This window comes from Larus michahellis, chromosome 9 (genome assembly GCF_964199755.1).
Source record: "Larus michahellis chromosome 9, bLarMic1.1, whole genome shotgun sequence".
NCBI classification, from domain to species: domain Eukaryota; kingdom Metazoa; phylum Chordata; class Aves; order Charadriiformes; family Laridae; genus Larus; species Larus michahellis.
Genome location: NC_133904.1, coordinates 14,819,691 through 14,846,407, shown reverse-complemented (window position 1 = coordinate 14,846,407; position 26,717 = coordinate 14,819,691). Strand labels below are relative to the sequence as shown.

Genomic DNA, 26,717 nt, shown 5'->3' with positions numbered 1-26,717 from the left:
TCAAATTCAACACATCAGATTCAAATTTGCTTCTTACTCTGTTAATCCTAAATATAAACCCATGATTTAACGATCTTAATTGCTATTAAGCAAAGCATTAGTTATTAAACACAAATTTAAAATCAAACACAAACTTATCAACATAAAGGGCCACAAGAGCTCTATACTCCAGTGGAGAAGGATCTAATTGATGTCAACAAAAAAGACTCAAACCAGCATTTTACTGTGGCTTGTATTTTAGGCTACATTATTAACGAAAGGTGAGGCATCAAGCAACTTCTGGGTTCACCTTGATTTGATTTAAGCCATAACTGAAACTATTTCACTTTGATTCTGGCTGGTAAAGTTTAGTTAGTCAATCTGTTAAACCTGAACCAACTTCATATTGTGAAACAATGTTTAAGAAAAGAGAAAGTCTGTCACTGAGCCCATTTGTGGCTTCAGAAGTGAAAAGGTTTTATCCCCCATTTCCTGCAGAGCTTGAGGAGAGTTACATTCTCTCGCTAGCCTGTAACTACTATCTGAGCTCCCCGATCTGGACTGTCTTGATCCCAAAGAGAAGCTACAGCACTGCCAGTCCTGTGGTACAGTGCTCAGACTAACAAGAGAGATTAAAGCCACTGCCTTTGTGCTGTATGCACACAGCATAGAAATATGGGCATTTATACAGCGAAGTAGCTACTGGAATGGGAGGGCAGTTCAGAGTGATGAACTCCATTGGCTATTGAAGGCCAAAGCTGGCAGTAGCAGTAGGAGAAGAAGGAGAAAAGGTTGGGCGAGCCTCATACTCCCATTAAGAGCAGTTCAGTTAGAGCTGTTTTAAGACGCTTGTGAGAAGATCTGGTACCGAGGAGTTTCCTTCTGCAGTACGTAAAGCTGCTTAGGTCTGAGTACAAATACAAGGGCTTATGCTCATGTAATGTTGAATTCAGTAACAAAAGGAAGCGGGCAAAGGAATAAACTGCCACACAAGATTGCATTGAAGAATACAACTGGTCCCCAGGCTGAACATGGCCTCCCTCAGGATGCCAGCATTTAGCCATTCCAACATTTAGAGCTTGTAACTGGAAGCATTTTTTTGGACGGAGTTCCAGGCTTATATTCAACAGAATCTTGAAAGTAAGAATTTTGGGCTGAGTGCCAATCACAGACGAAATAACAGTGTGAAGTGGTTTAGTGGTTTTCTATTTGATCTTCCATAATTTTGACTTGCTAGTAACCTTTCTGTTTCACTTTTCTTAAAGAAACCAAAGACTATTACTGCTCGCAGCACCTCCCATCAAATGTAAGAAAACCCCAGCACTGACTTCCACCCAGGTCTGAGTGTACTAAATCAGCTCTGATTTTTAATCAGTCTGCTTTATGAGCAACTAGAATTTATTAGGTGAAATTTTAACACTGCTGAATCAGTGAGAACATTATGTCAGGTCATTAAAAAAGGTAAACCTGCTCTCAATATACAGTATTCAAAGTGGGAAGCCACATACAAGTATTATTTTGCTAGTTCTTAAAGCTCAGAAGCAGCAAAGCATTTAGACTTCCAACTTTATTCAGATTCAAATTCTTAAACTGAAATGAAAATTGAGCCTATAAAAATTAAAAGTCCAAAGAACTTGGTTGCTGGTGCATTGTACTGCGCCAGCCAAACCCAGAGTTGCAACGTAGCAGCACTGTTTGCTTGTTCAAAGCAACAGGAGATGCCTGCTTATAACATAGAAAGAGCTTTTAACATAAGAAAATATGAGAGACAAGATGGATGAAAGATCTAGCACATGAGGAGAGTGAACATCATTGCAAAACATAAAATCTTAATTTCAAGATTTATAGTTAGGCAGGATTGTGAGGAAGATAAAGGAATAAAGAGTATATGTATAGAGATAGAAAAGAGTGGGGGAGATGAGGCAGAGAAGATGATGGTGAAAATGAGTGCAACGGTCAAACAGGAGGGAATGAAGAAACTCCCACCAGTCTGGAGCTCTCTGTATTCTGAAGGCTCTGATTTGGCAGCGTGCTGCTCTTAGCTGGAGCCTCTGGCTCCTCTACTGTTTCTCCTTAGGAGCATAAGGAAGAACAGTGTGCTGGGCCTGAGCCACCTGGGCCCGAGTGCCCATCCAAGAGAAAAAAATTAACACAAGGTACAACTGAACTCCGTCCTGCTGAACTTAAACTGAATACTTTTAACTGCTGTCACTGCCCAAATAATCCTCCAACCACATAATTCAAGATTATTGGCATCTTGTATTTGGATTCCTGTTCCTAAAGATATCACAATTGAGCTCTTTCTACTTTGTTGCAATCCTGGACCCAAACTCACTCTACCTGCATTATACTTTGATAACCTCTTATTGTCTCAGTAGTCCTCTAAATTCCTTCACTCTGCCTCATGCTCTTGTGACCGATCCTGTTCATCACATTCCCGCTTTCTGATGTTCCTGGGATTCAGAAACCTGCTTCTACTGAAGAGACAACAGCTATCTTTTCTAGGGTCTCCCACACCACTGACTTAGTATATTTGCAGATGCCTTTTTCATAACCCGTTGGGGTAATCTGCAATTTTATATCTGCCAAACAACTCTTACTTCTTCTTTTTGCTTATATTTTTCAAAAGGAAAACAGGGGGAATGGAGCGTGTCAGCACAAGGAAGCACATAAAGTCTCTCTTACTACTTTATTTTGCTACTTTAAAGTATCATCCAATGTCTCTGAAGCGTTAAGGATGTAAGATTTCAACAGGAGTGGATACTGGGATGAATCAAGTCCTTAATTCCACTACAAAACTAGGCTGAAGAACTGAGTAATTGCTGTATTTTCTAGTTTACCTGGCAAGGCAAAGAGACTGGAAAAGAAGGGATCCAACTGGGGATGGGATGCAAGACAAGCAGGCTCATACAAAAGAGAATGTAGGGCTACAGTCTTTGTATGTCCCTCCATATTTGCATCCTTTCCAGGCCAAGCCAGGAAATGCACTTTGTTGGCTTCCTCTAGCATTAGACTCTCTTTAAAGTATTTTCATGTTGGGTTTATACATCACACAGCCTTGCACCAATGTGGTTATATATATATTCACACACACTTAAAACTTGTATCATGGTAGTCATATTCAGAGTGCTTTGCAAATATTTTTCAGCATTCCTGTAAGGTAGATCACTAAGTGCTATTACCTCCATTTTAAAAAAATGAGAGAAACTGCTGAAACCTACACAGCAAATCAATCACATGGGCCAGGACTAGAACTCAGCATTCTCAGCTATGTGGCTCATAGGGATGATTCTACCAAACCTTTCATTTATTGCCAGTATTTTTCAGAAATGCTTTTAAATTCCATAATGTGAATCTAATGAAAGCACAACACAGCTACCTACTCTTAGGAAAATCTTTCATTGTATGTCACATGTTTCCTATCAACTAGAAGAACAATAGCTTCCTTTGTATAAAATACAATAGTGATGTCAGGTGATTCTCACCAGTTTCAGGTAACCTTTAACAGTCATGTGTAAAACCAGGCCTGCTTGCTTCAACTTTCTTACTATGCAATTTCCTTACCAATATGCAGTGCCTGTGACTGTTCCAACCTTTCTGCTAGCATGAATCGTCAAAGAAAGAAGGCTAATTAATGTGCTGTACTCAGTAAGCAAATGCTATCAATGAAAATTACTTTAATGGGTGATTTGTGTGCTTTTTGCGATGCAGCCACATTAACTGAAGACTAGGAGGAGGAGAAGATGGCATAGTTAATTCCCATTAACCTGCTGGAATAAGAACTGTGTTGCTGATTTAGTAGCATTAGGTGCTACCTGTGGTGACTCTTGCCAGTAAGAAGCGAAGATCTTAATAGAGCTTTTATTGCACTTGACTCCACTACACAGTAAATCCAGGATGTTGATGCTATGTATAATTTCAGTGTCTAGTCAAACACTGTTTCGACACGTGCTCTGCTTTTTGCCTTCTAAAGAGAAATAAATTATGTTGAAAGATGAATGAGAGGAAAATTTTTTTTCTTGGTGGTGGAAAGGTGGCTTAATATATGTAGATAAATAAACTTCCAGTATGATTCCTTCAAGACGCCGAATTTACAGCATAAATCACCATCCACCACTGCAGTCATCAAAATAAAGGCCAGTTGGATCACTGAGCTGTTCTTCTTTGTTAATCTGTTTTCTGTCATACCTATTTTCTTTCCTATTCTCTCACACATACGTGCTTTGATTTCTGGGAGTATACATGTATCATTCATGTAGCTATCATTAAAAAAATATCTCTTCTGACCCATATAAGAAAGGCTGCAATTGCCTTTCATTTCTTTTCCCAATACAGACTCCATGAGGCGTGGAGGAATATAACAGTTATAAGAAAGAAGAGCAGGTTATGGGATCTGTACAGTCAAGACTTTTCAAAGAGCTGCAGTTACTGCAACATAAGCAGGCTTTTTGTTGTATTTTGGTTTTGGGTCAATGGTTGATTTTCTATTCATGTGAATTCCACATCTGGTAACTTAAAACCACACTTCCTTGCTTAAGATCTGGACAGTTGGAATCCGTATCTTGAGAGTAAAACACCCCTTCTAAATGGGCATCCTTTAGGGAAGAACCGTCTATATTTGGTCTTATAAAAACATGGATGTATCTGTCTCAAACAACAGGTGTAGCCACACTTGAATTCATTCTCTTTGTAATTTTAATGAAAAAGGTCTCATTCAGGACAATGCCTAAGGCAGATAAGTAACCATCTGGGTGATATCTTTTGTGTTGATATCCACATTCCAATAAGGCTTCCGTGGTGGATCTCCTTCTGATCTAGAACCAATCACTCACTGACACATGACATGTTTTAAATCGCAGAAAATGCAGAATTTCCTTGCTGAGCTGGTTGAGAGAGGAAAAGAGCTTAAGCTTTATGTTTTCCAGACTTTTAGTTGGTCACCTCTTTCCATGAAGCAGTCAGGCACTGAAACAATGAGCTGATCTAAATTCTTGTTTATCTCTGCTGTGCTGGCACAACTGTGGTTGACGAGAATACTCAGTGTATTTGGAAATACAAGGCTATTGTTTTGCAACATTATTTCCGTGCTGTAAAGCAATATATATAAACAAATATTAATTTGAGAGCCAGAAACAAATCATCAAGGTCTACTAAGAGGACCATAGATGACAAAGCCAACAGCATGAACCTGGAACGATAGACAAGTGGGGTTGTTTATTACTTTAGCAGAACAGGATGCCAAATTTTTCTAGGAATTGGTACTTTAGGGAGGCTTAATTAGATTTACATTGTGTAATGCAGAATAGTATATGTTCCTACTCCAGCGTATGCTGTCTACCCATACCTAAAAGGGTCAAGACTGCCTATCATTAAGTGGCACTGAGATTTTATATAATAGGTGATTTTAAAATTGCAAATACGAATTTTAAAGATTACATTCAGACAAAAAGAGCACTTAATTAGCAACACCCTAAAACTCACTGGAGTCTGATACACTGCATAAGAAGCATGTGAATGTTCTCTGGGGTCTGGATCATGGGCTATGAAAGCATAGTCAGTTCTGCATTTACAAATGCAAACATTTTAACGTAGAATGCTATCATGAGACATGCAATAGAAATATTCTGCAACTAGATTCTCAAGCATAAAATGCTTACACAATATTCCTTCGGGCCAAATGATCACATTCAAATTCTCTTTCTGTTCTATGGTAGAAAATTGCTTTTCTTTTAGCAGGAATGCATTGTTACTAAATGGAATCTGATCATTCTATTTTCCAAATCAAGAAGCGGTACATTTTCACCCAGAGTTGTTCCAGGAGAAAAAGGTGATCTCATAAACACAAATAAACCCAACAGATAATAATCCAAAAGAAAATTCCCCATGATAGATCTAGTGTCTTCACTACTCTTCTCCCCAAAGTCTGAATGCTCTGAGACATGTCTGCAGATGAATCAGCAAAACAATGCATAGGAATATATATTCTTCTCCAAGTATTATTTGAGATTACATTATTGTAATCATTATTGATTTTTTGTAATCGTTATTGATTTTATTCTTAACTTAAAATGGATGCGGCCTTAAACAGTACATGGCCTACCCCTCAAATAGGGATTGCTCATTATTAACATGCAACATTTTAAAATGTAAGTGGACATGGGTATGATGGCAATGAAATCTGAGATTTTATTTCCTGTGTAAATTACCTTTGACTACCAATATCAAATTCATTTTCTTATTATACCTGCCTTCAAATGCCTGGTTTTCAGTCATCAACAGCAAGGAAACTTAATGGAAAAGGTACAGAAGAAAGCAAGAACAAAAAGAGGATAAACCAAAGTAGGTCATTTAACTTAAAATGGCTTGGTTAGAATTTTTGAGTAAGGATTCCTGAAAAATGTGTTGCAGTACTTGCCCAGCTCCATGTTAGATGTTCAGACTAAATGTACTTCATTTTCATGAGTACCTGTATGTTATGTTATTTACTGATATAAATAATAATCCATATTAAAAAAAATAAAAGCATCTTCTTTATATGAAAATACAACCTGTTCATTTCTAACACTCTTACATGAAAAAGCTTTTAAAAGACTCTCATATCAGTTATATTGCTATTTTTGCAATGCTGATTTTTGCTACATTTGAATTTCTCAAATCAGTTTCTAACTTTCTCTGGAAAATTTCAGAGTACTAGCATTCAAGAGATGAAGGAAAAGAAACTTCAAAATCATTTTCAGTTGAGGTTGTCCATCAAAAATACAGCCGTGTTGTATTGAGATAACCAACTACCAGGGCTATAGTTAAAAGGAAACACTAATGCTAAATCAGTGCTTTATTTCATAAGAAAAACAGTAATAACAGTCCTTCCTTGGCATTAATAGCTTTTGAGAATTCATGTCATGTAAAACCTTGTATTCATTTTGATACATACAGCAGGAACAGCTCTGCCATTTTAGAGATTAACATTTTGGTAAAAGTGGCATACCAATTTAAATGAAGTTATAAAACTATAATACTATGCTAGTTAAGTAACATAACTTAATCAAGATGTAAAGACATACGTGGCTAAAGAGAACCTAAACATGAAAGCCTAAATATTTATGAGTTCCTCCATACGTAGTGCAAATATTACAATACCACAAGGGAACTGTCAAGCTAAATTAATTTTTCTGTGCAATGTTGTTTAAGGTCTTTGAAGGAATAGCATTAAAAACATATGTTTTACAAATACATCCTCTACCTTTCTATTAGATCTACATTACAATAATTCACAATGAGCTACATAAAGTGAAAGATATGTTCACCGCAATAGCAGATGGTGTCATTATATCCTGCAATAAAAAGAAAACACCTCATGTTTATGTGCCTTCATACTTATTATAAGAAATTTTTTCTAGGATGTACTGTAAAGAGATGGAGGAAACTAGATACATGTTCTGATTAAAAATTCCATAATATCAGCTTTCCATAGGAAAATTTTTCTATATTTCTTCTTTAGAGGACTCATTTGGAGCCCTTTGCTTTCCTATGGCTGCAGTAAGAGCAGAATATAGTCCTTTTCATTGGATAAATTAAGAACACAATGATGGAGCTCTTGTATCCCTGGGCCTCTACACTCGCGCTGCTGTGTTCTAAAGTAATCAGACAGCCACTTTAGCACAGACAATGTAGTAACAGGTTCTAATACTGTTAAATGGTTTGCATGAATTATTTACATATACTATGGAAGTTTACTATAGCCATTGCTAGTGTTCTGTGATGATTTCTGTACTCCTGGAAAGGAGTACAGAGCTTGTGAAATGCTGTTCTACCATTCCAATCCCATCTGGAACAGTGGAAGTCTTTCCGATCCTTGCCATATATCAATATCATAAGGATTAAGAAATGCATTAGTGGTAATACCAGTAACAGTTGATAAAATGCTTATAATATAACTTAATTCCATTGTAGATGAGAAACACTTCTGTGAGAATCAGATGGACAAAAATGATAACAAGAATTTTAAATCAGGAATGGGAGTCAAATGCAGAATGAAAGCACGAAGGCTTGGAACTCATGACTTTCTTAACAGTACAGTAGAAACCCAGACATAATAATACTTACGTCATAGCCTGATATATATATTCAATTCCATAGCGCATTGCAAATTCATCTACGATTTCTTGTGCAGCATCATCAAAGTACACCTTCCAGGCTTCATCACCTCTCACTTCAGGGATTTTTACAACACCATTAGATTTAACTTCCGTCAAGTAATGGAATAGATTCTAAATGTAAGAAATGTTTCAAATAGGAATTTTCAGCTTTTAAGTAGCATTCTGCAAGTATATCCTATATAATAGTCATCAATATGTTCATTGATTTGTTTTGTTTTTTGTTTTATCTTTTCTGAAGACTGGCACTAAGTAGTCATCATTTGGTAAACAAAAAAACCCAAGACACTAAACACTTTTTTTTTAATGGAGGTCTGGTAGTGCAGGCTTGTGATTCAGCACATTGATCTACCTCCTTGATATAAGGTCACGTCAGCTAACTGGCACAGAGAGATGGCAACATAAAATCATGCAGAAATTTTCTCTTCTCTATCATATGCCCTTGCTAATGAATGGAATTGTGATGTTATAATGCTCACTACATAGTGCTTCAACTTTAAGTGTATCCATGACCAATACATTTCAAATTCATTATTTAAGAACTGTTCAGTTACAGGAAACCTATCAGGAATATTGCAGAAACTTGTCTAGTGAAAGGCACACAATAAAGTTAGCAACCTTAGGAACCACAGCCAGTACTTAATTTGATGTTGTCATAGAATGCTTCTCTGATTACCTAGCTTCACATATGTATGCACAAACTCAGCAGCAGATTTGATTTCCTATTTTCAGTGACCAAACCCCCCCCAAACTTTGAAATAATTTCAGTTTTGCTATTTAGCCCATAACAGTCTTGTGGATTATCTTAAAGCAACAGAATTTTGCCATTTAATTCACCGGTCAAAGTACTTGCAATATCAAGTTAAAAGCCTATGAGCACAAATGCCCTCAACATTCAATTTTACAAATAGTGAACCATGGGATTTTGTGGATACATACTAGTGCTGAACTTTCAGCCATCTATTACCTATCAGCTTTCAGAAAGTACTTGTATTTTTAGAATAGAACTTCAACGTGGATCACTGTTTGAGGGAAGAGAAATCAAATACAAAGAAAATCTTTTGAAAGACACACTGGTTTAATCAGTGATGATTTTTATTCAATGCTGACAAAAGCAATCTAGATGGACAGAAGAACCAAATTTTATATTGTCTGTGCTGCTCCCGCTTTTTCTTGCTGTCTCCAAAATATGAATTAATGTAGCAGGAAATAAGTCCTTTACAATTAATAGCTATGTTTCTGTAATATACAGAAATTGTTGTATCTTCTTGGTGTTAGCAAGCATGTATGGAGCATCAAAATGCTAAAACAAAATACGGTACGGGGAGAACTTAGCTGACTCCACCTCTTTTTTCTAGCTCCTGTGAGCGGAGATGATCTGTTGGTGTTACATTGTTCTGCCTTTGACTCTGAATCTGATATGCCATCAGCAATACAAAGTGGTAAATCTAAACTTTGTTACAGTGTTCTAATATTCTGTAGCCTTTTTTCCTTATCCAACAACTGAATAGTAACTTATTTATAATATGCTTTCCTTAACTTCTCCAACATACCTCATGTAGACAGGTGTACTGCACATGGTAGGGAGCAACCTTCTCCTCTCCTTTTATTTCAACATTGATTTTCAATCTAATGGCACCAGAGACAGCTGATTTATCTGTTCGCTTTTCTGAAGAGCAGAAAAATAATATGTTAGTAACTACCAAGAATACATGTATGTCATGTGAAAAGCTTTCATAAATCATTCTAGCTTAATAAGAAAGTTTTTTTTAAAGCCAGAAAGTCCTGCTGTTGAGAACAAGTGAATTTTTTTTCATACCTCACATATGGTTCAGGCCACGAAGCAGAATATCAAACTATGAAGTACAGAATTTTCTTATTCTTATCTGCAAAATTCAAACCAGGCTGCACAGCACTTTGTTTAACACTTTTCCCTTTTCAATAAACATTATTTCTATTTTCTATCTGGTATCTGTACTAATTATTATTATTTTCATTATTGATATTTTCCTCTAGTTATGAAGACTTTAGCAACAACTTGAACTACTATGTCTGAGAGAAACTCAAAATGGTCTTAGCAGAACTCAATTACAGAGCTAAGCTGAATCCTACTGAAGAAATTATATGAAGAACTTTGTTTACACTATCTATGCTAGTCCGTTTAGTTGCTGTCACTCATTGTGGAGGTTACTGATCTTTTTGACTCCAATTTTCACTTTTCCAATCCACTGTAGCAGTATAACTGAGTCAATAGGTATTACAATTTTTATGATTATTTCAGAAAGTGCTGTGACTGTGAGTGGTCATGACAGTACAATTAATAAGAATTGGTATTCCACAAATCCAATTGTTTTATTTCAATCCTCTTTCTTCTGTATGATGTGACATAATGCAGTTGTGTCAATGTGTGTATGTATCAGAATAAAATAAAACATTCTTTTACAATAAGAATAAAATAAGAAATTAAATACTTAATAACACTTCTATATATGTCCCTGGGAAATGAAACACTAGACAAGGAAACAATGATTGTTGATCAGGAAACAAATGCTCTTCAATTTCAAAAATTCTGTCACATAATTCACCTGAAGTTTTCACAGAGCAGGCAATCTAGATAAAAATGTTGCTATCACATTTTATTATCAAATATAGGAAGTTAACTTTTAAAGGGCTACTGCAGAACATTTAGTGCACCCAAAAGGATTTTTAGAATTAAAGAACAGTTGTATGCTTAGATTTAGATAAAGGAAATACATTCTGAGACACACTTTCATTGATTTATTTCTGGTTTAAAGAATAGTACATCTTAAGACGTGTCCAGACAAGAAAGTGCAGTCATTAAGGACGGCAGAGAGCATCCTGAGCTTCAGGAGGCTGTCTTCAGTTTGACTCTGCATGTAAACACATTTGACATGTACAGAACAGAAAACTCAAGCAAGCAAACTTCATGAAGAACCACAGGTTTAAACACAGCGAAAAACAAAGATGATTAGGCCCAGAATGGCGTATAAATATTTTTTTTTAAATATGTGATAAAATGGGTGTGGACAACAAGCAAAATATTTGCTAGATTTTTCTATGTATCTTTGTAGATGTATTTCCCACAGAATGCTACTGTGAATTGACTCATCTGGAATGTTGGGTTTGCTTACATATTTTTAATTTTGCATTAAAATGAAATATTTTTCTTTGATATTGTTGTGATTAGTCTGCTCTCTGTAATTGTGATGAAAACTCTGGATGAAAAACTAAGAAAGTATCTTTCATTTTCAAATAAACCTGTAATATTTAAGATTTTAAAAGTCGTATATTAGTCCCAAAGCTATATATTTTGAAGTACCAAATCTACAGATACTGAGATTCTACCTAAATTTTTTTTTAAAATGAGTAAGAATCATACCTAAATTATACCATACATCCATTTCTCCACTCAGTGTTCTTACTTCAATGATTGTTTGCCCAAGGAAGTCATCTGATTCCTTTTTGAAATGTTGTTTCACTCTAGATTTGATGTCATCATCTTCATCCCATACTCTCACTTTTATTCTATCTGTAGAGTTATGGCATTCACTGTAAAAATAATAATAAAATACAAAATATGAGTGATACATAAGTTACAAACATTTGTACTGCTGTCTAATTCATTGTCCTCAGTTTCCATACAATTGCTTAACTGCATAAAGTGACAGAATACAAGCAACCTGCAACATTCAATGGAATAAAAAAGGCCATACCATTGCCAGGGATGAAACTACAATTACTATATATAAGAGAAAGTAAAGAGATCAACTTGACTGAATTCTATAAACATACGGATTGTATTAAGAAATACCAAGATCTCATTAAAATTATTAATTACTTTAAAATGTGTACTTCTTGATGCGATTATTTAACAAATATCTTAGGTACTTGTTAAGATACAGTTAGATCAGGTTTATTCATTTAGGAATGCTATGTGAAATGCTACAGTAGACTACAAAAGTAGTAGCCTAGAATGTTATAATACAAAAAGTGAGGAAAATTTTAGAGAATACTTCCAGTACGTGGCAGGAATTTTTTGAAAAAAACCCACAACAAATATGCACAAACGTCACAGCAATACAAGACAGGCAATCAGAAAAACCTAGGGAAATAAGTAGCTGTTTTCTTTAAAAGATATATTACTTTTCTCCCAGAGCTCCATTCCCTGGTAAGGAGAAAGAGTAGGGACAGACTACCATATACTAAAAAATTCCTTGCAAATTTAAGTGGCTTACTAACCCCTCATGAGTTGAGTGGATTTGAGAAACTACTGTATGTATGAAAGAGTGAGGTGGTTTCACTTGCAATCTGCAGAGTTCCAAGTAGATAAAAGTTTTTACTCCCAGCTCCATGCTGCATATATTTGCACAGAAATGGAAAAGAAACTCTACTGCTGCTGATTCCTATCAGCCACAATGAGGACTGTTTACTATTGGTCAGTGTTGGCTTCTGATTACTTCATTGGAACATCCTAACACTGACTGCAGAAGTAGGTGGTAGTGAAAAACTTTCTGATGACATTTAATGGCTAGCATAGACCTGGCAGTCGTTATAAACTACGTCATACTCATGCATCTGTACTAACCGGGGCTTTTTTCATATCCATTTCTTTTGTTATCTTTAAATATAGCTTTAAAGTGTAGCAGCAAATTTTCATCTTCAGCAAGGTCTTAGTTTGACACTAGATTAAGAGTTCTTACTTGAATTCTATTCCAAGCACTGTCACTGCTCAGTGATCTGTCTCAGCATTCCCAGCATTAAAACAGTAATACTATAACTTATCTCCCAACTGGCACCCCTCAGGGGTTTTCTAAGAATTAATTAGTGGTGGTAATGGGCTTTGGAAATACAAAGTGCTTTAAATGGTGTTATTACTGTCAATGCCAATCAGTCACTAAAAATGGCATGAGCAGCTTCTACTCTGCCTCACTGTGACATTATTCAGCATCATAGAAATGCTGGTGTCTGTTTGTGTTCCAAATTTTAACATTGCAGATATCTGTGGTAATTAAAAAACACATTGTTCTGTGATTAGCAAAACTAATGAAGCTTAGATTCCTTTTGTCTTATGACTGCTTCCCTGACATCTAACAAACTGCAATCACCTACTGAATCTTCTCCCATAATTGGGATTTTCATAAATTACTCCTTCATACAGACTCCCTGGTGTCTATTATGGGGTGAGCTCATACTGAGGACACTGCTAGGATCTCATCTATCTGACCACCTATTTTCATAGAACATGATGGACATAGAAAATATAGGAAAATACAAATGGATCAAATAAACATCTTTGCCTTAAGAAACCAGGCAGAAACCATTTAGTTTTCCTAAAACGTAACCCTGAATTATTGCTTTACATTGCTAGAGTCTGGAATTGCATTTAGTTGTCCACACAATAGAAATGTTAAACATGGTATTTCTAGAGTGGCATAGGGAGATCCATCCCTGGTGAGGCATTTACATGACACTCATCACCATATCTGTGCTATCAGTAGGAATCTTGTTCCTGCTTTTTTCTCAGGGAGATGCTGCATAAAAAAAGGCACTAAATGTCACTGCATTACACATACCATAATTTTATTCTCCTAAGACAACACCAATTTCCCTCTGATATATTTATTCAGATGTCAGGACGACTGCACTTTTCCCTGATATCCTCATTTGCCTCTCCCACATCTTTTTCTCCTTTAATCTTAGGTCAGTGACACATGATGAGACCTATCACAAGCAATGTGTTTACCAGCATGCTCATCTTCGTGTCTAACCCCCGAGCTCTGCTATGTGTTTGTAACATTCCTGTGCAAGACCCCAAAACTAGCATAGATTACTGATGCAAGAATGGAAGGGTGGATGAACATGTATTTCTACTGACCTGCCCTGTGGCAGTGAGACTGCAGGGAGATTTACTATTAAAGTTACAGAGCTTTCTCTACATGATTCTACTTACCTGCTCAGCCTCTCAGAAACAGCACAATATAATGAGAGGCACATTCTGCTTTAGTCACTGGTAATATCTGTGCAGAAGCTCTGTGGCTTTGTAAAAAGCATTGGGTGGGATTCCTGCTTCTGCTTACTCTGTCCAGGAAAATCAGCCCAGGGAATTCAAGGCAAAGACAACGTACGCTATTTTGAGTGTTCCTCTTCTAGGCACTCTGCTGTATATGCTCAGTAAAAGTGTTCACTAAAGTGTGACAGAGGAAGATGAGAAGTGAATTGTTCTTTAGCACACAGAGAATGAAGATACTGATGCTTTTGAAAGCTGGAAAAGCTGCAGTATATTCAGAGATACTAATAGAAGAGATAGTTTTAATAATTTATGAACCCTCTGGTGACTCTACATTACTTCTGCATTTACAGAATGCTGCACAGGCATGAAATAATCCTCACAGAATTCCTGCTTATTCTAATGCTAGAATAATAAAAAATGTAATAAAAAGCTATCTTTACTATAGTAGCCCCATGTAAATTTGACATTAGGTGCAGTGGCATGACCTGATTGTACATCTCATCTAAGAGATCTGCACGAAGTGTTAAAATAACAACTAATTGATACTATGCTACTTTCAGAAATAAATGCAAATGAATGAAGCAGCCAGTAAAGAATGTACGGAGACTAATTTCCTACTCTTTCAAAAAGAAATATGTTCATCATCACAGCACTCTTGCCTTGTAATCTTCAGTAAAAACTCATACATCCACTAAGAAATTTGCATACTTTGAATAGTTAGTCTAGGTGGAGAGGGTTTTTTCTCCCCTACTCTACAGAAGTGTTATATCTATAACTTAAGGAAAATATTTTTTTTTAATATGTCCTACTGACATTCTGTAAGCAATCAGCAGACAAAGTAGGTTATGTCTGAGGTGTAGAAAATGAACTTGACTGACAAGCCTTTGCAATACTTTTGCTTGCTCTTCCAGTTTTGCACATTTTGTAGCTTACCATTTTTTTTTCTAAATCAACTTTTAACCAATCATTTCACAAATAAGTAGTCTAAAACTCAAACACACTACTTTTAATCAGAGCTCCAAAGAAGTGGAGAAAAATCTTTCCTGTCACAGACAAATCTGTTTAGAACTGGTCTCGTATTCCCTCAGCGCTCATCAACGTAGTTCAAGAGCAGACAGATAGTGGTAGAAAAGCTTTGGAGAATTTGTACTCTAGTAGGAAACTTTTCAATGCCACAGCCAATGATCAGGTTCTTTTTAAAAAAATATCCTCAAAAGTGACAGAACAAAGAAATGTTAAAAAGGGAAGCATTATACTATTCCTACTCCAATTTTACAGCTGGGTTAATGATTCACAAACAGATTAAATCACTCTACAAGTAGCTTCCTTACTTCTCTCCCATTCCTCCTTTTCAAAGTGTAGTTAGCGTTTTTTTTTTTTTTTCTCCTGAAGCTCTAGCATGCATTTTTATTCCCAACAGTGGTTATAAAAAACCTCAGCAAAGTGTGAGACAAGTTTCTTCTATAAACATTCTCTCTGCTCTCCAATGAGGCTTTCCAAGATCCAAATAATATTCAACTACATAACTTTCCAGAAACATCAGATCCGGAGCCAACATGAATTCCCAAAGTTCCAGAGAAGTCACTCTGGTTAAGACTTTTTGTTTTCAATAGACTACTTCAGCTGATGACTGTCAGCCTGCCTATGTAAGAGCGTTTGCTGAAGAATCGCTGTGGTGTACTGTAATTGAAGTACCTTATCTCCTTATCTTTGTTTTTTGCTGTGTTTTGTTTTCAGTTTCTTTCTCTGTTAGCTTCTATTTCTGTTTAGCCTGTTAAAAAAATACCTGAATTCTTTTTGTACATACAGTCAACTAAGGTATGTAAAGAACGCATGATACGTACCACTTGGTACCACAGATACACTTACTATTCATATCATTATTTCAAATGGATATTGCTTTAGTTGTAGACCATTACATATACCTCAGATGTCTTCCACAAACTGAAGTAATAGATTTTGAAAGACAGTATTTTGTTCTTTTAAGTGCTATATTCGTTCAGTGAATCAACACTGACTTAATTGGAAAACAGATAAAAATCAAGGTGTCTTCTGGCTGCACGAAAAAGTAGTTAAAAATATACCACCACTACTTGTCTCTTTTCTAATCTAGACAGACCCAATACTTTAACAGTGTGGTCATTGGCCATGCTTTCTGATAAAGCAGAATGAGACTAATTATGCCTTTTCTTGCATTAGTTTACTCTGTTATAACAAAATTGTATAATTTAATAAACAGAATTGTATAAAATTAACCCGGACTGACAGCAGTTTGAAAAAGAGACTCAGACCAAACATGCCGTACTGTGGAACTGAAAACTGTTATTGCTGAACAAACAATTTATCATTTGAGTTGGTTCTTAGAGGCGTTCTGCAATCTTGTTTTGGGCTGAGGCTGTGAGATACAGTTACTTTAAGTAGTAGGATGTCTCTCAAAGACTTGGCTGCTTATTAAAGAATCTTTAGAATAGATAAATCCAGTAAACTCATTTGCAGGTTTCTAGTACCCAGTTGGTTTTGCACAGTATAGTTCTCTGTTATATACTCTTGCTTATGAAACAATCCTTAAGTTGTTTCAACAATTCTTACAAGACTGTGATTAGATATCACTGGAAACTGGAACACCATTTAAACAGTTAAAAAATGCTGCTGTCTTCAGGTACAGTGAAGATTATACTTTTTACAAGTCAGTTCATTTGCCTAAGAATGTATAAAATGACAGTAGGAAAGGACTTTGGTAAGGTCCTCTTGTATTTTTTTTCCTATACGTGGCTGCTCATAGTAAGTATTGCTTTAAATTAATCCACAAATCACTTCTTTGCAGTATGAATAAACTGTGCGAGTGTTACTCTTTAAGGTAATTCTAAGGAAAGAACATCCACAGCTGGATGCCTGAAATAGCTGCCTGAAATTCTCACTTCATCAGAAACTCTAGACTCAAATATCCAAAATGTGAAGCAGTTGAACAGCTTCTCTGACCAGAGAATTTAACTATCATGGTCTCTAATCTACACCAATGCTGTTTGGTGCTAGAGGATACTTCTTCCCTGTACTATCTCCTAAAATACATATCAGTAAGAATTCTCAGCAACATTCTAGTTTGTTTGAACAAGCGAGTATTTTATTTTTTTCTTCTGTGAGAAATTGTAAATCTTCTCTCTATTGGATTTTATGTCTGCATTGATATTTCCAGTATATGACCAGGAAATCATCAAGAATGTCATAAATCAGACAAGTTCTAACAGTTTAGTGATGACCCTTATATTGGGCAGGTGGTCATCATAGTCTTCAAAAAAAAACCTTCTCATTGATCTAATTTAAAATAATTAGATCAAATGTCTTCATAAACTGAAAGGAATAATAGATATCCAATGAAGCTACTTATCAGAGCCATATGGTGGCCTAGTGACAGCCAAAATAGAAAGAATAAGTAATGTAAAATAATCATCCAGTTATATGAAAGACTTCTGCATTATACAACTGTATCTGAGGTGTTAATGAGTGGTCAGGGGAAACACGATATCTGCAAAGCCTGCAAGGCAATTTGCAGATGTGTGCTTGGTAGACAACACTGCCAGAAAAAAACCCTAGATTTCTGTACTTCAGCAATAAACTGTTGAAATTAGTCAAGGAAAGAATAAGAGTGGAGAAGAGTTTTATAATAGTGTATAGATCTAAAAGTTTGTACAAGGCTGAGAACTATACAGCCAAAATATCGCTTCCTTGTAACTAAAAATTGAAAATACTGTTCCTTTTCTCGTATCAGATGCCACACTTGACAAGAAGAGGGAACGTGACAGACAACTGCAAGACTCTTCCTTTGCTCTGGCATTGAAAAAACTCTCCTATCCAATGAAACTGTTGTTTTATTGAAAAAATAAAACCTGCTCTGTTATCTCCTCTCTAATAATGCCAATAGAAAGCATCAAAGCCCTTACCACCTATATTACATTCACTAAAGGAGCATCTGCTGGCCTATTTACTTCTCTATCTTGTGTACAAAAATATATACTTTTCAAGAAAAGATGTATTCTTCCTCTGACAGCTTTGATTTTTTTACTGAGATGCATACATCTGTACAGAAGCTCTACTTTAATTATGGTTTATGGGTTCCCATGTTAAAATCTATGCTAGTGTCGCACAGTCATTCAGCAGAGGGTTACATTGGGCTTTGATAGAAACATTCACTCTCCGCTTCCCATACAATCATATTAGGGTTATGTGTGATTCTGCAAACCAGAACTCGGCCCTCACTCTGTCTGCTCTGACAGAGCAAATGCACAGTGGGGAGCCAATGTTTTTTCCAAGTTCTTGTTTTGGAACAGATGGGGAGATTTAGATGAATGTTTTGGTATTATGAATAACTATATGATTGTAAGATTTTGACATAGATTTTATTTCTGCAATTTTTCATTTAGAAGTTATAATGATGGTTAGTATTTGATTTTAAATAAGACTGTCAAATATCACTTTTAGACCGTAACTTAATTTAAACTTCCTCAGTCAATGAAATAGTTATATTGATCTACTTTGGATTTAATCTTGTGGTTAAACATTTATAGTTTATTTAATACACTTTAGAAATTCTCATATACTTTCAGTTGAAATCCAACGCATTAAATAAGTCAGGGAGATAACTTTATTTTATGAAGTACAAGTGCTATAAAAATGATTGAAAATGTATTCAGTTCAAAGCAGTTACTCAGGAGATTTATGCTGTAGTAAGGTTTGGGGTTTTTTTGTTAATGTTGTTGCAAGAGCAGCAGATGATAGTAACACCTAGTGCTGGGTGAAAAAAATAAATTAATATTTTCAAGTTTCCAGGGATTTTACAGTAGCCCTGCTCCTATCTTTGAGAAAATACATTTAAAAAGTCATACCAAATTTGCTGAGTTGCTCATCCAACTTCTGACACTATGCAACTCATATGATTAAATGTAAGAAAGTAATCAATTTCATACCTTTGGTTACTCACAGCCATTCAATGAGGTATGACACTTCAACTGTTACTGGAGTAACACATTACTTGAAAAGAAAACATGATCTGTATAGGGGAAGTCTGTAAAAAGTTTCTGAATGTGTATTTTCTCTGAATTCACTATTCATTTCTAGTACTGGCCTTTGAATCTGTGAAAGGAATGGGCATACATTGTTTAATATAGTTGGATTACCTAGTACCTTTTCCAGACAAATAAAAGTGGCATCTTGAGTCATACCTTTCAAACTCCCTAGTGAAATACTAATAACCTCCTCAACAATAAGGTAGCAGGTTTTAGTCAAAGTAGAGGGAAGAGCAAATAGGTGTTGTGCTACATGATAAGAAGGTAAACTCTCACGTTATGACACTGCACTGTCTCAAAGAAAACATAGCTCTACTTCAAACGCCTGAACCCTAACAGAAATTGTTTACATGGTTTATGTAGACAGGAATAACAACAACTGATGTCTTCCTTACAGGAGCTAAGGAACAGTGTTATAGACTGAAAACAATTATTTTACCTTGTGGTGAGTGGTTATTTTGAAATTGTCTGTTGCACACAGTGACTAACTAGAAATTCTGAATGTTGACTGGGCAGTCTGCAGGATCCTGAGCTGTTCTGCTGTTGCTTTGGAAACTCGGGGTTGCTTATAAAAATAACACATCATTTTTATCATCGCTGATACAAGGTTTCATCAAGTTGTATCAAATTAACATCCAATTCTGAAGAGCATTATTAGGCATAAGCACATTAGACTTTTATAATGTAGTACACCAAAAGGTTAGATTATTATAATGTGTCAACAGTTTGCATATATTCTCCATAAAAATGCAAGTAAAACTGTTGTCTTTAACAAACACTGAAATTGTATATCCTTTTTTATTATTACAATTTCTTCTTTTTATAATTTGGAAAGACGGTCTAGGAACATTGACAGAACTCGAACTGGCATGAAATCATATTCAAACCTTAGTCAACATATTACAGCCCAAACCATCTACTTTGCAGTCAGGGTTGAATTTCCATGATATGCTGACAACAAACTATACCGTATTCAATTCAAAGATTGTGGCCAAAGAAAGGAAACAGGAGGATCATACCATACTCTCCACGTCAGACTTGTGGACAACACAGCCTTGGAAAGGACAGATGTTACAAACAGCCCAGCCCAAAGCCCGGAGCATACCAGTTACTATCAAATGCCCCAGGTTCACCTAGGAGAATCGTAATGTTGAATAAAAATGCATTTAACTTACATGGTCAGTATCTGAGACATACAAAGGTATTTATAATGCCAATATTTGGTATGTAAGGTCAAAGTCTGAAAACTGTTACTTAAGTTCCCTAAAAAATTAGAATAAATAGACATCACCAATAGATCCCCCAGAAGACATAATTATGAGCTGCATAACTACTAAATGATAAAGTCACAATAAACTTCTATGCTCTCTCCATTCAGAACTTGCTAATTTGACAACAGTATCTTCTGTACTTACAAATAGAATTTTTCATCCCATACTGGATTCAAGTTTCCAAAAATAGTCTTTGTTCTCCGCTTGGTTTTGCCCACTTGCACAGTAACATATGGGTCACTTGAGCCAGTTTTGTCCTTAGCCTGTAAGCCCTGAGCACAAAGAACTGCAATAAAAGGAGAGAAATGTGCTTTAGCCCTCACAGCCTTCATTGCCAAGAAATAAATGAGACAGTGACAACAGCAGCAGGAAACAAAGCTCTCAAACTGAAGGCTCCTGAAATAAAGCTTTCTAGATGAATTTTTTCAGTGTTGGTTACTCTAAAGATAGACAAGGCTTGTCTAACTACTCTTACGGACTGTATGAAATTTGCAAATATGGTTTAGTAGAGTAATAAATTTAAAGATTCATTACAGAGCACAAAACAAATACTTTTTTTGCCGTGCATAATTCAGATACTCTTGTCAAACTTTAGTTTAATCAGCATAGCAAGTAAGATAATGTTGTTGTATAACTTGGCTTGAGTCTAATAATTCCCTAAAATTTCCATTCCTCTCCTCCTCCCCGAGTAAATAAATAAATAATGATTTAAAAAATTTTTCCAAAGTTCCAAACTAAAACCTCCATTTTTCAAAAATCTGCACTGTGGATTACGAAACTAAACATGAGGGGCATGGTTATGGCGTTGTCATTTGTTTTCCTCATGTGAGAGACGAACCATGTGGATTTTCAGCATATTTCCTATGCTGTCACAGACAAGGTGACAGTTCACATCAATTATCATTAATTGTTTATATATTTGTCAGCCTTTCTCTCAGTTAATGTGGGTGTATAAATGCATTTTGTGGCAAATATAAATGCACACAATTTGATTTTCCATCACAATTCATAAAACTGGAAATCTCAGGAGAAAGCAGAACTGTCAAACAGTAGCCTACCAAACCCAGAGAGCTGCAGCGAAAACACTTGCCATGGCTCCTAGCATCAGCAGAACTTGGTTTTATTTTGCACCTAAGTATTTAAACCGTCTCCGCAGTAACATTTAGTTAACATTCTCCAATGTCAATCATTTTGGATAGTGAAGCTCCCTCAGTGTGCTCAGAAAAATGATTACATAAAAACGGCACCTTCTTACTCAGCAGATAAGCTCCTGGTGTGGGTTCAGTCATATCTGCTGACTTTAGTGAAAAAAGTAAATTTCTGTTGCTTTTTTTTTTTTTTTTTACACATCTTATTCCTGAAAAGACTAACTCTTGGAAATGTACTAGAACATATTTTGTTCTCCCCATTCACTGTAAACCCAAAGGGAAATTTTTAGAAGGCAAGGAAGCGTCCCTCTCCTATTTATGCAGGAGAATTAATTGCCAGTTTAGAAAATGTCTTCCAGAATTGTTAACTATTATACTGGCCTGAATAAAAGGCAGCCTTGAGCATTCTTTAGAGGCAGAACTAAAAGTAAAAACATGAATTAAATATTTTCCCTGACATACCTCTCCATGTCCCCAGTGCTTGGTGACATTCCTAAAATTCAACAACTATTATTTCGAGTTTCATGCGCTGTCCCACAACCTTCACAATGGCCTCCCTTTTTCCGAATCTATCTGACTCAATCTCAGATTTTCCCTAGATTTCTTCTGGCATGTATCTGATAGTCTTCAGCTTCATGCATAGTTTAGGTACTGCCCCAAATGTGAGTGGGCTTTAGTTTAGACTACAGAGCCACGCGTAGCTAAAAGCTACTTACTAACTCTCACAGAGTAAATCATTCACGGTCCACTTGACAAATGCTTTTCTCCTTCCCCTGCTGAATGCCAGCTTTACATTTCAGCAGTTCTGTCTTTCAATGACCCTTCTCCAATATATAAACAAAATGCCATGGAATGGCACATGGAAGTACTATAGTAAAATTTTTTGAGCGCACAACCCAAATACATTTATTTATTTACAAGTTATATACACTGTGCTAATATATTATGTACATTATAAAACATACACAAGAGGCAGAGGTTAAAAAAAAAGATAAAGATGAAATAATCAATATCATAAAAATATTTTTAAAAAAAATTTATTAATGTCACAAAAACCCTTTTGGCTCTCACAAAAAAATGATGAACAAATATTTTTAGTGAGAGCATGTGACTGAATATGCTTCATTGTTTTTGAAAATAATGGTTTAACACTTTGTTATACAGTGATTTGAAGATCTGGGTCTAAGTCCAGTTTATTTTTGTACTCAATTTTAATGGCTGTCATAGCTGAAAAAAAGATACCTCACAAAGATACATAGATCCGAATGGAAGAAGTGCATCATTGGCAGCACTTACTAAATCACTACACTCGTTTTTCAATGCCATCTACTGATTATACAAAGTTTTTTGTTGAAATTCATCTGGTAAATTTCCATCTTACGTCAACCAGTTGCTCTTACAAACTAACTGGGAAGAGTTGCATTTTCATATTTTTAACAAATGCATTCAAAACCCACTGGAAGTCCTCATTTGGAAGCTTTTTAAGCTAGGTAAAAAATTCCATTTCCAAGTTTCTTAAGTGTACAGATTAGAGGTTTTGTAGGTGATACGCATTGGTTTTGGCAGCAAAATCACATAGCAATGGAAACATTTCCAATCATCCGTTTTCATAATGCTCTCACGATAGCACAAGTTTCTTTTGAAAAGCAGTTTCTTTCTCACTTATTGTTACAATGTCACCTTCACCTTGAAAGGACACTTTGAATGTGTTTATTTTTTCAAAAATATCTGCAAGGTAGCATACTACTGACAGCCACTTGTCATTACAGAAAAAGTCATCAAATTTGAAACACTTGTGTTTTTGTAAGACAAAAATGTGTTACTCATCTTTAAGTCTGACAACTTTTTTAACACCTTGCAACATGATAACCAGCAAATCTCTGTGCAGTACAGAGGATATTCATGGTCACTCCAATCTCATTAGTAAGTATTGGAAGGACTGTACAGAAGACTTCACAGTACCCATCAAGTTTGACTGCAGCAAATGCCTCGCAATCTGGCTTAGGAAGTTTGGGGTAAAGGGTAAATGCAGAGCAAAACTCTGATTTTTGTATTTTTATTTTTTTTTTAAATGACGGGTAGAACATGATGCTAGTCAAGGAAGCAAATCAGCCGTCTTCTATAGCTCGGGACACAACATATACCAAGCTGTTTACGTGGAAGTACACATCTCAAATACCTGCAGGGAAGGACTACTACCATTCCCGATTAATATTTCGCTCGTCAGGGAGTCTGGATTCTTTTCCCATCTTTCTTTAAGATCCAACAATTAGCTTAGGTTTGCCTCTAAGTTTCTTCACTTGGCATGGGAAATTGTCTCATGAAGAGAATTCTTGCATTCTCTCTTCAGGGTATAGTCAGCAAACCGAAAGAAGTGTTTACTTGCATCTATTTGACACCTGTGAGATGAAATATTGTTTCTGCACTTTGACGCTCCCCAGTAAAAGAGACTGACAAACTGGAGAAAGTCCAAGGGAGGGTTGCCAATTTGGCTGGGGGATTGGGGCACAGGACATATGAGAAAGGGCTAAGGGTGTTGGGTTTTCTTACCCTGGGAGAAGAGGAAGGCTAAGAGGAGGTCGAGCTGCAGTCCTCAACTACCTAAAGAGCATGTCACAGAGACTATGAGCTCCTGGACAACCTGTCTAGTTGAGGATGTCCCTGCTCAATGCAGGGGCATTGGACTAGATGACCTTTGAAGGTGCCTTCCAACCCAAACCTCCTATGATGCTGTTAAGCTGGAATTTTCTCAAAGGCACACAGTGAAATAATAAGATGTAACAGCTACAAGCGGCAGCAAGAGAAATCCCAGATGGATATAAGGAAAACAGTTTTACAATGTGAGTGGTTAATAACTGAAACAGCTTGTTCAGTAAGCAGGACAGGTTTGCCAGAGAGAATGTGGAATCTCCATCCTTGGAGAGTTTCAAATCTAGTCTGGACAAAGCCCTGAGCAAGCTAATCGAACTTTGAAGTTAGTGCTGCTTTTAGTAGAAGGTTTGAATATACTGCAGAAATCCCTTCCAACATCACTTCCTAAATTATTCTATGATTCATTTATTAGGTCATGATTCTGCAAAACTCAAGTCAGTATGAATTTTACTTATAAAAGAGATGAACCAACTCATTCAGCAATATAAGTGAGCTTTGTACCAACACTAGTAAAGTGATGTTCACCCAGCAGATAGAGAGTCTGAAAACATTTGTACATTTACTGAGTAACTTGCTAAAATAATGCCATCTATCTGCTCAGGGCATCCGAGTCACTTGTTTCATAAAGAAAAGAGTAGTAAAGGACAGTCCTGTATTTTTTTAACAGCATGCATGTGTTTGATCTTACAGAGGATATATGGAAAATATCTTGTGAAATACATTTGGAAAATTACCATATGTACAGGTATGAAACATCAAACACCCAGGACAGACTTAACTGCTCTTAAGTAGTGAGAAAAGTGTGTGTGTTACTTAAGTATACACTATTGTTTATTTTAAAAATGTAACTTTTGTTTCACTCATTTTTATAAAAACTGACTACTAAAAGCTAAAAATAAATTCCTACAGCTTATCTCCTTATCCCCCCTAACAGGAATAATGCAAATCCTGGAGAAAGAGAGAATATTTAATTTACTTTTAGTATCAGAAGAGGACTTATGTTTTTTCATGACATTAAAAAGAAATTGAGACTAATTTAGATGTGAAATCTAGCCAGAGTCCTTTAATGTTTCACTTCACTTCCTTTCAATTCTTTGGTCTTTTCGTGTAATCTCTATTTGTCTCTTATCCAGTGTCGCATAAAGTCAGGTTGACCTGCGTAGTCAGCCGAGCTTTTATTTAGGTTTTCTGTGCTAAGGTTTTAACTCAAAAACTTAAATGTCAAAGTCAGAAGACCTGGAAATCTTTATCAGCAACCAGCCTAATGCAGTTGGAAGCAATCTTGAGTATGTTCTGGGTGCACAGGTTTCCCTGGCTCAGCATCACTAAACCGGAACGCATCCTTACTCAAGGAACAAGAATGGATGATGAGTTTCAAACCAATGGGGTCTAGAATTGCAAGCTGCACTGTTCTTAGCATTACAGTCATTAAAACCCATAAACACATTTGTGAACTTTAACTCTTGCAATTGGTGGCAAAAAGTTCAGCACTAGCACAGGAAATATTGGTAGGAGGTAGAGGAGACACAACATTTACTTATCTTCCTTCCTAGAACAGTGGAATATAAAGCAGTTTTGCCAACAGCTGTAACTTAAAACTCTTCCAGTTAGCTTGCTATAAATTCAACCGTTTACAGATGCACCAAGTATGCAATTGAACACACAGTTCCACCTCTAATTATAATAAATCTTATTCCCTAACCAGGGGACTAGGAAAGAAAAAGCTCTTAGAGCAAACAGTTCAGAAGAAAATTTACCTGTGATGGTTATTTTTGCTGACCATTTGGATGTTCCATCCAAAACACTTTGTTTCGCTGCTTTTGTATATTGTACAAAATCTTCTTTGGAAATATTAAACATTTCCTGGATCACTTCAAACACCTCTGGTCTATTTTTCTCTCTAATCTTCATTCTTTCCTTCATAGCACTAATAATATTCTGTGTTTTATCTTCTGCACCATGTTTGGAACTTTTCTCAGCCGCTCCTGAAATGACGGAAAAGGTCAATACTTTTATTAAAAAGTTGCTTTCTTAGTTCTTTTTCTCCTCTAGAGTCTCCAGCTAATTCTTGGTACTGCAGTACTCGAAGGAGATATGTGCTTCATCTGGATAATATCAATGATTGCTGAGCTGCCTGGAAAGCCTGACAGGTGGTTCTTGCAAGATGCAGGATATGCAACATTTTTCATTTTCTCTTATTTTCTTCCCTTCCTTCAAATGTGCAGATACAACATCATAACCAAATGATAAACCATGGACACAATCTGAATGGCAATAATGTATTCATGTTGAAAACCTTGATGATTTTTGAGATGGTACAGATAAAATTGGAATATGCATTAAAATGCAACTTCCTTTAAGTTTTACTGAAAAATCAGCATAGCCTTCTATTTATACTAAATTATTTATTGCAGCTATTTTTA

The 26,717-nt window shown here is 36.0% G+C and overlaps 1 protein-coding gene across 6 annotated transcripts in view; it reads right to left on the bottom strand.

Moving 5' to 3' along the window:
• Window positions 1-26,717, bottom strand: part of UNC13C (unc-13 homolog C) — a 239,651-nt gene that overhangs the window by 89,290 nt on the left and 123,644 nt on the right. For all 6 annotated transcript variants that reach the window (XM_074600306.1, XM_074600305.1, XM_074600303.1 and 3 more), the window contains 5 exons: window positions 26,052-26,279; window positions 20,639-20,780; window positions 11,533-11,702; window positions 9,686-9,801; window positions 8,083-8,246 (listed from right to left, as the gene is read on the bottom strand). In XM_074600306.1, the coding sequence (XP_074456407.1) occupies window positions 8,083-8,246; window positions 9,686-9,801; window positions 11,533-11,702; window positions 20,639-20,780; window positions 26,052-26,279 (820 nt within the window). The remainder of the gene's footprint in view (window positions 1-8,082; window positions 8,247-9,685; window positions 9,802-11,532; window positions 11,703-20,638; window positions 20,781-26,051; window positions 26,280-26,717) is intronic.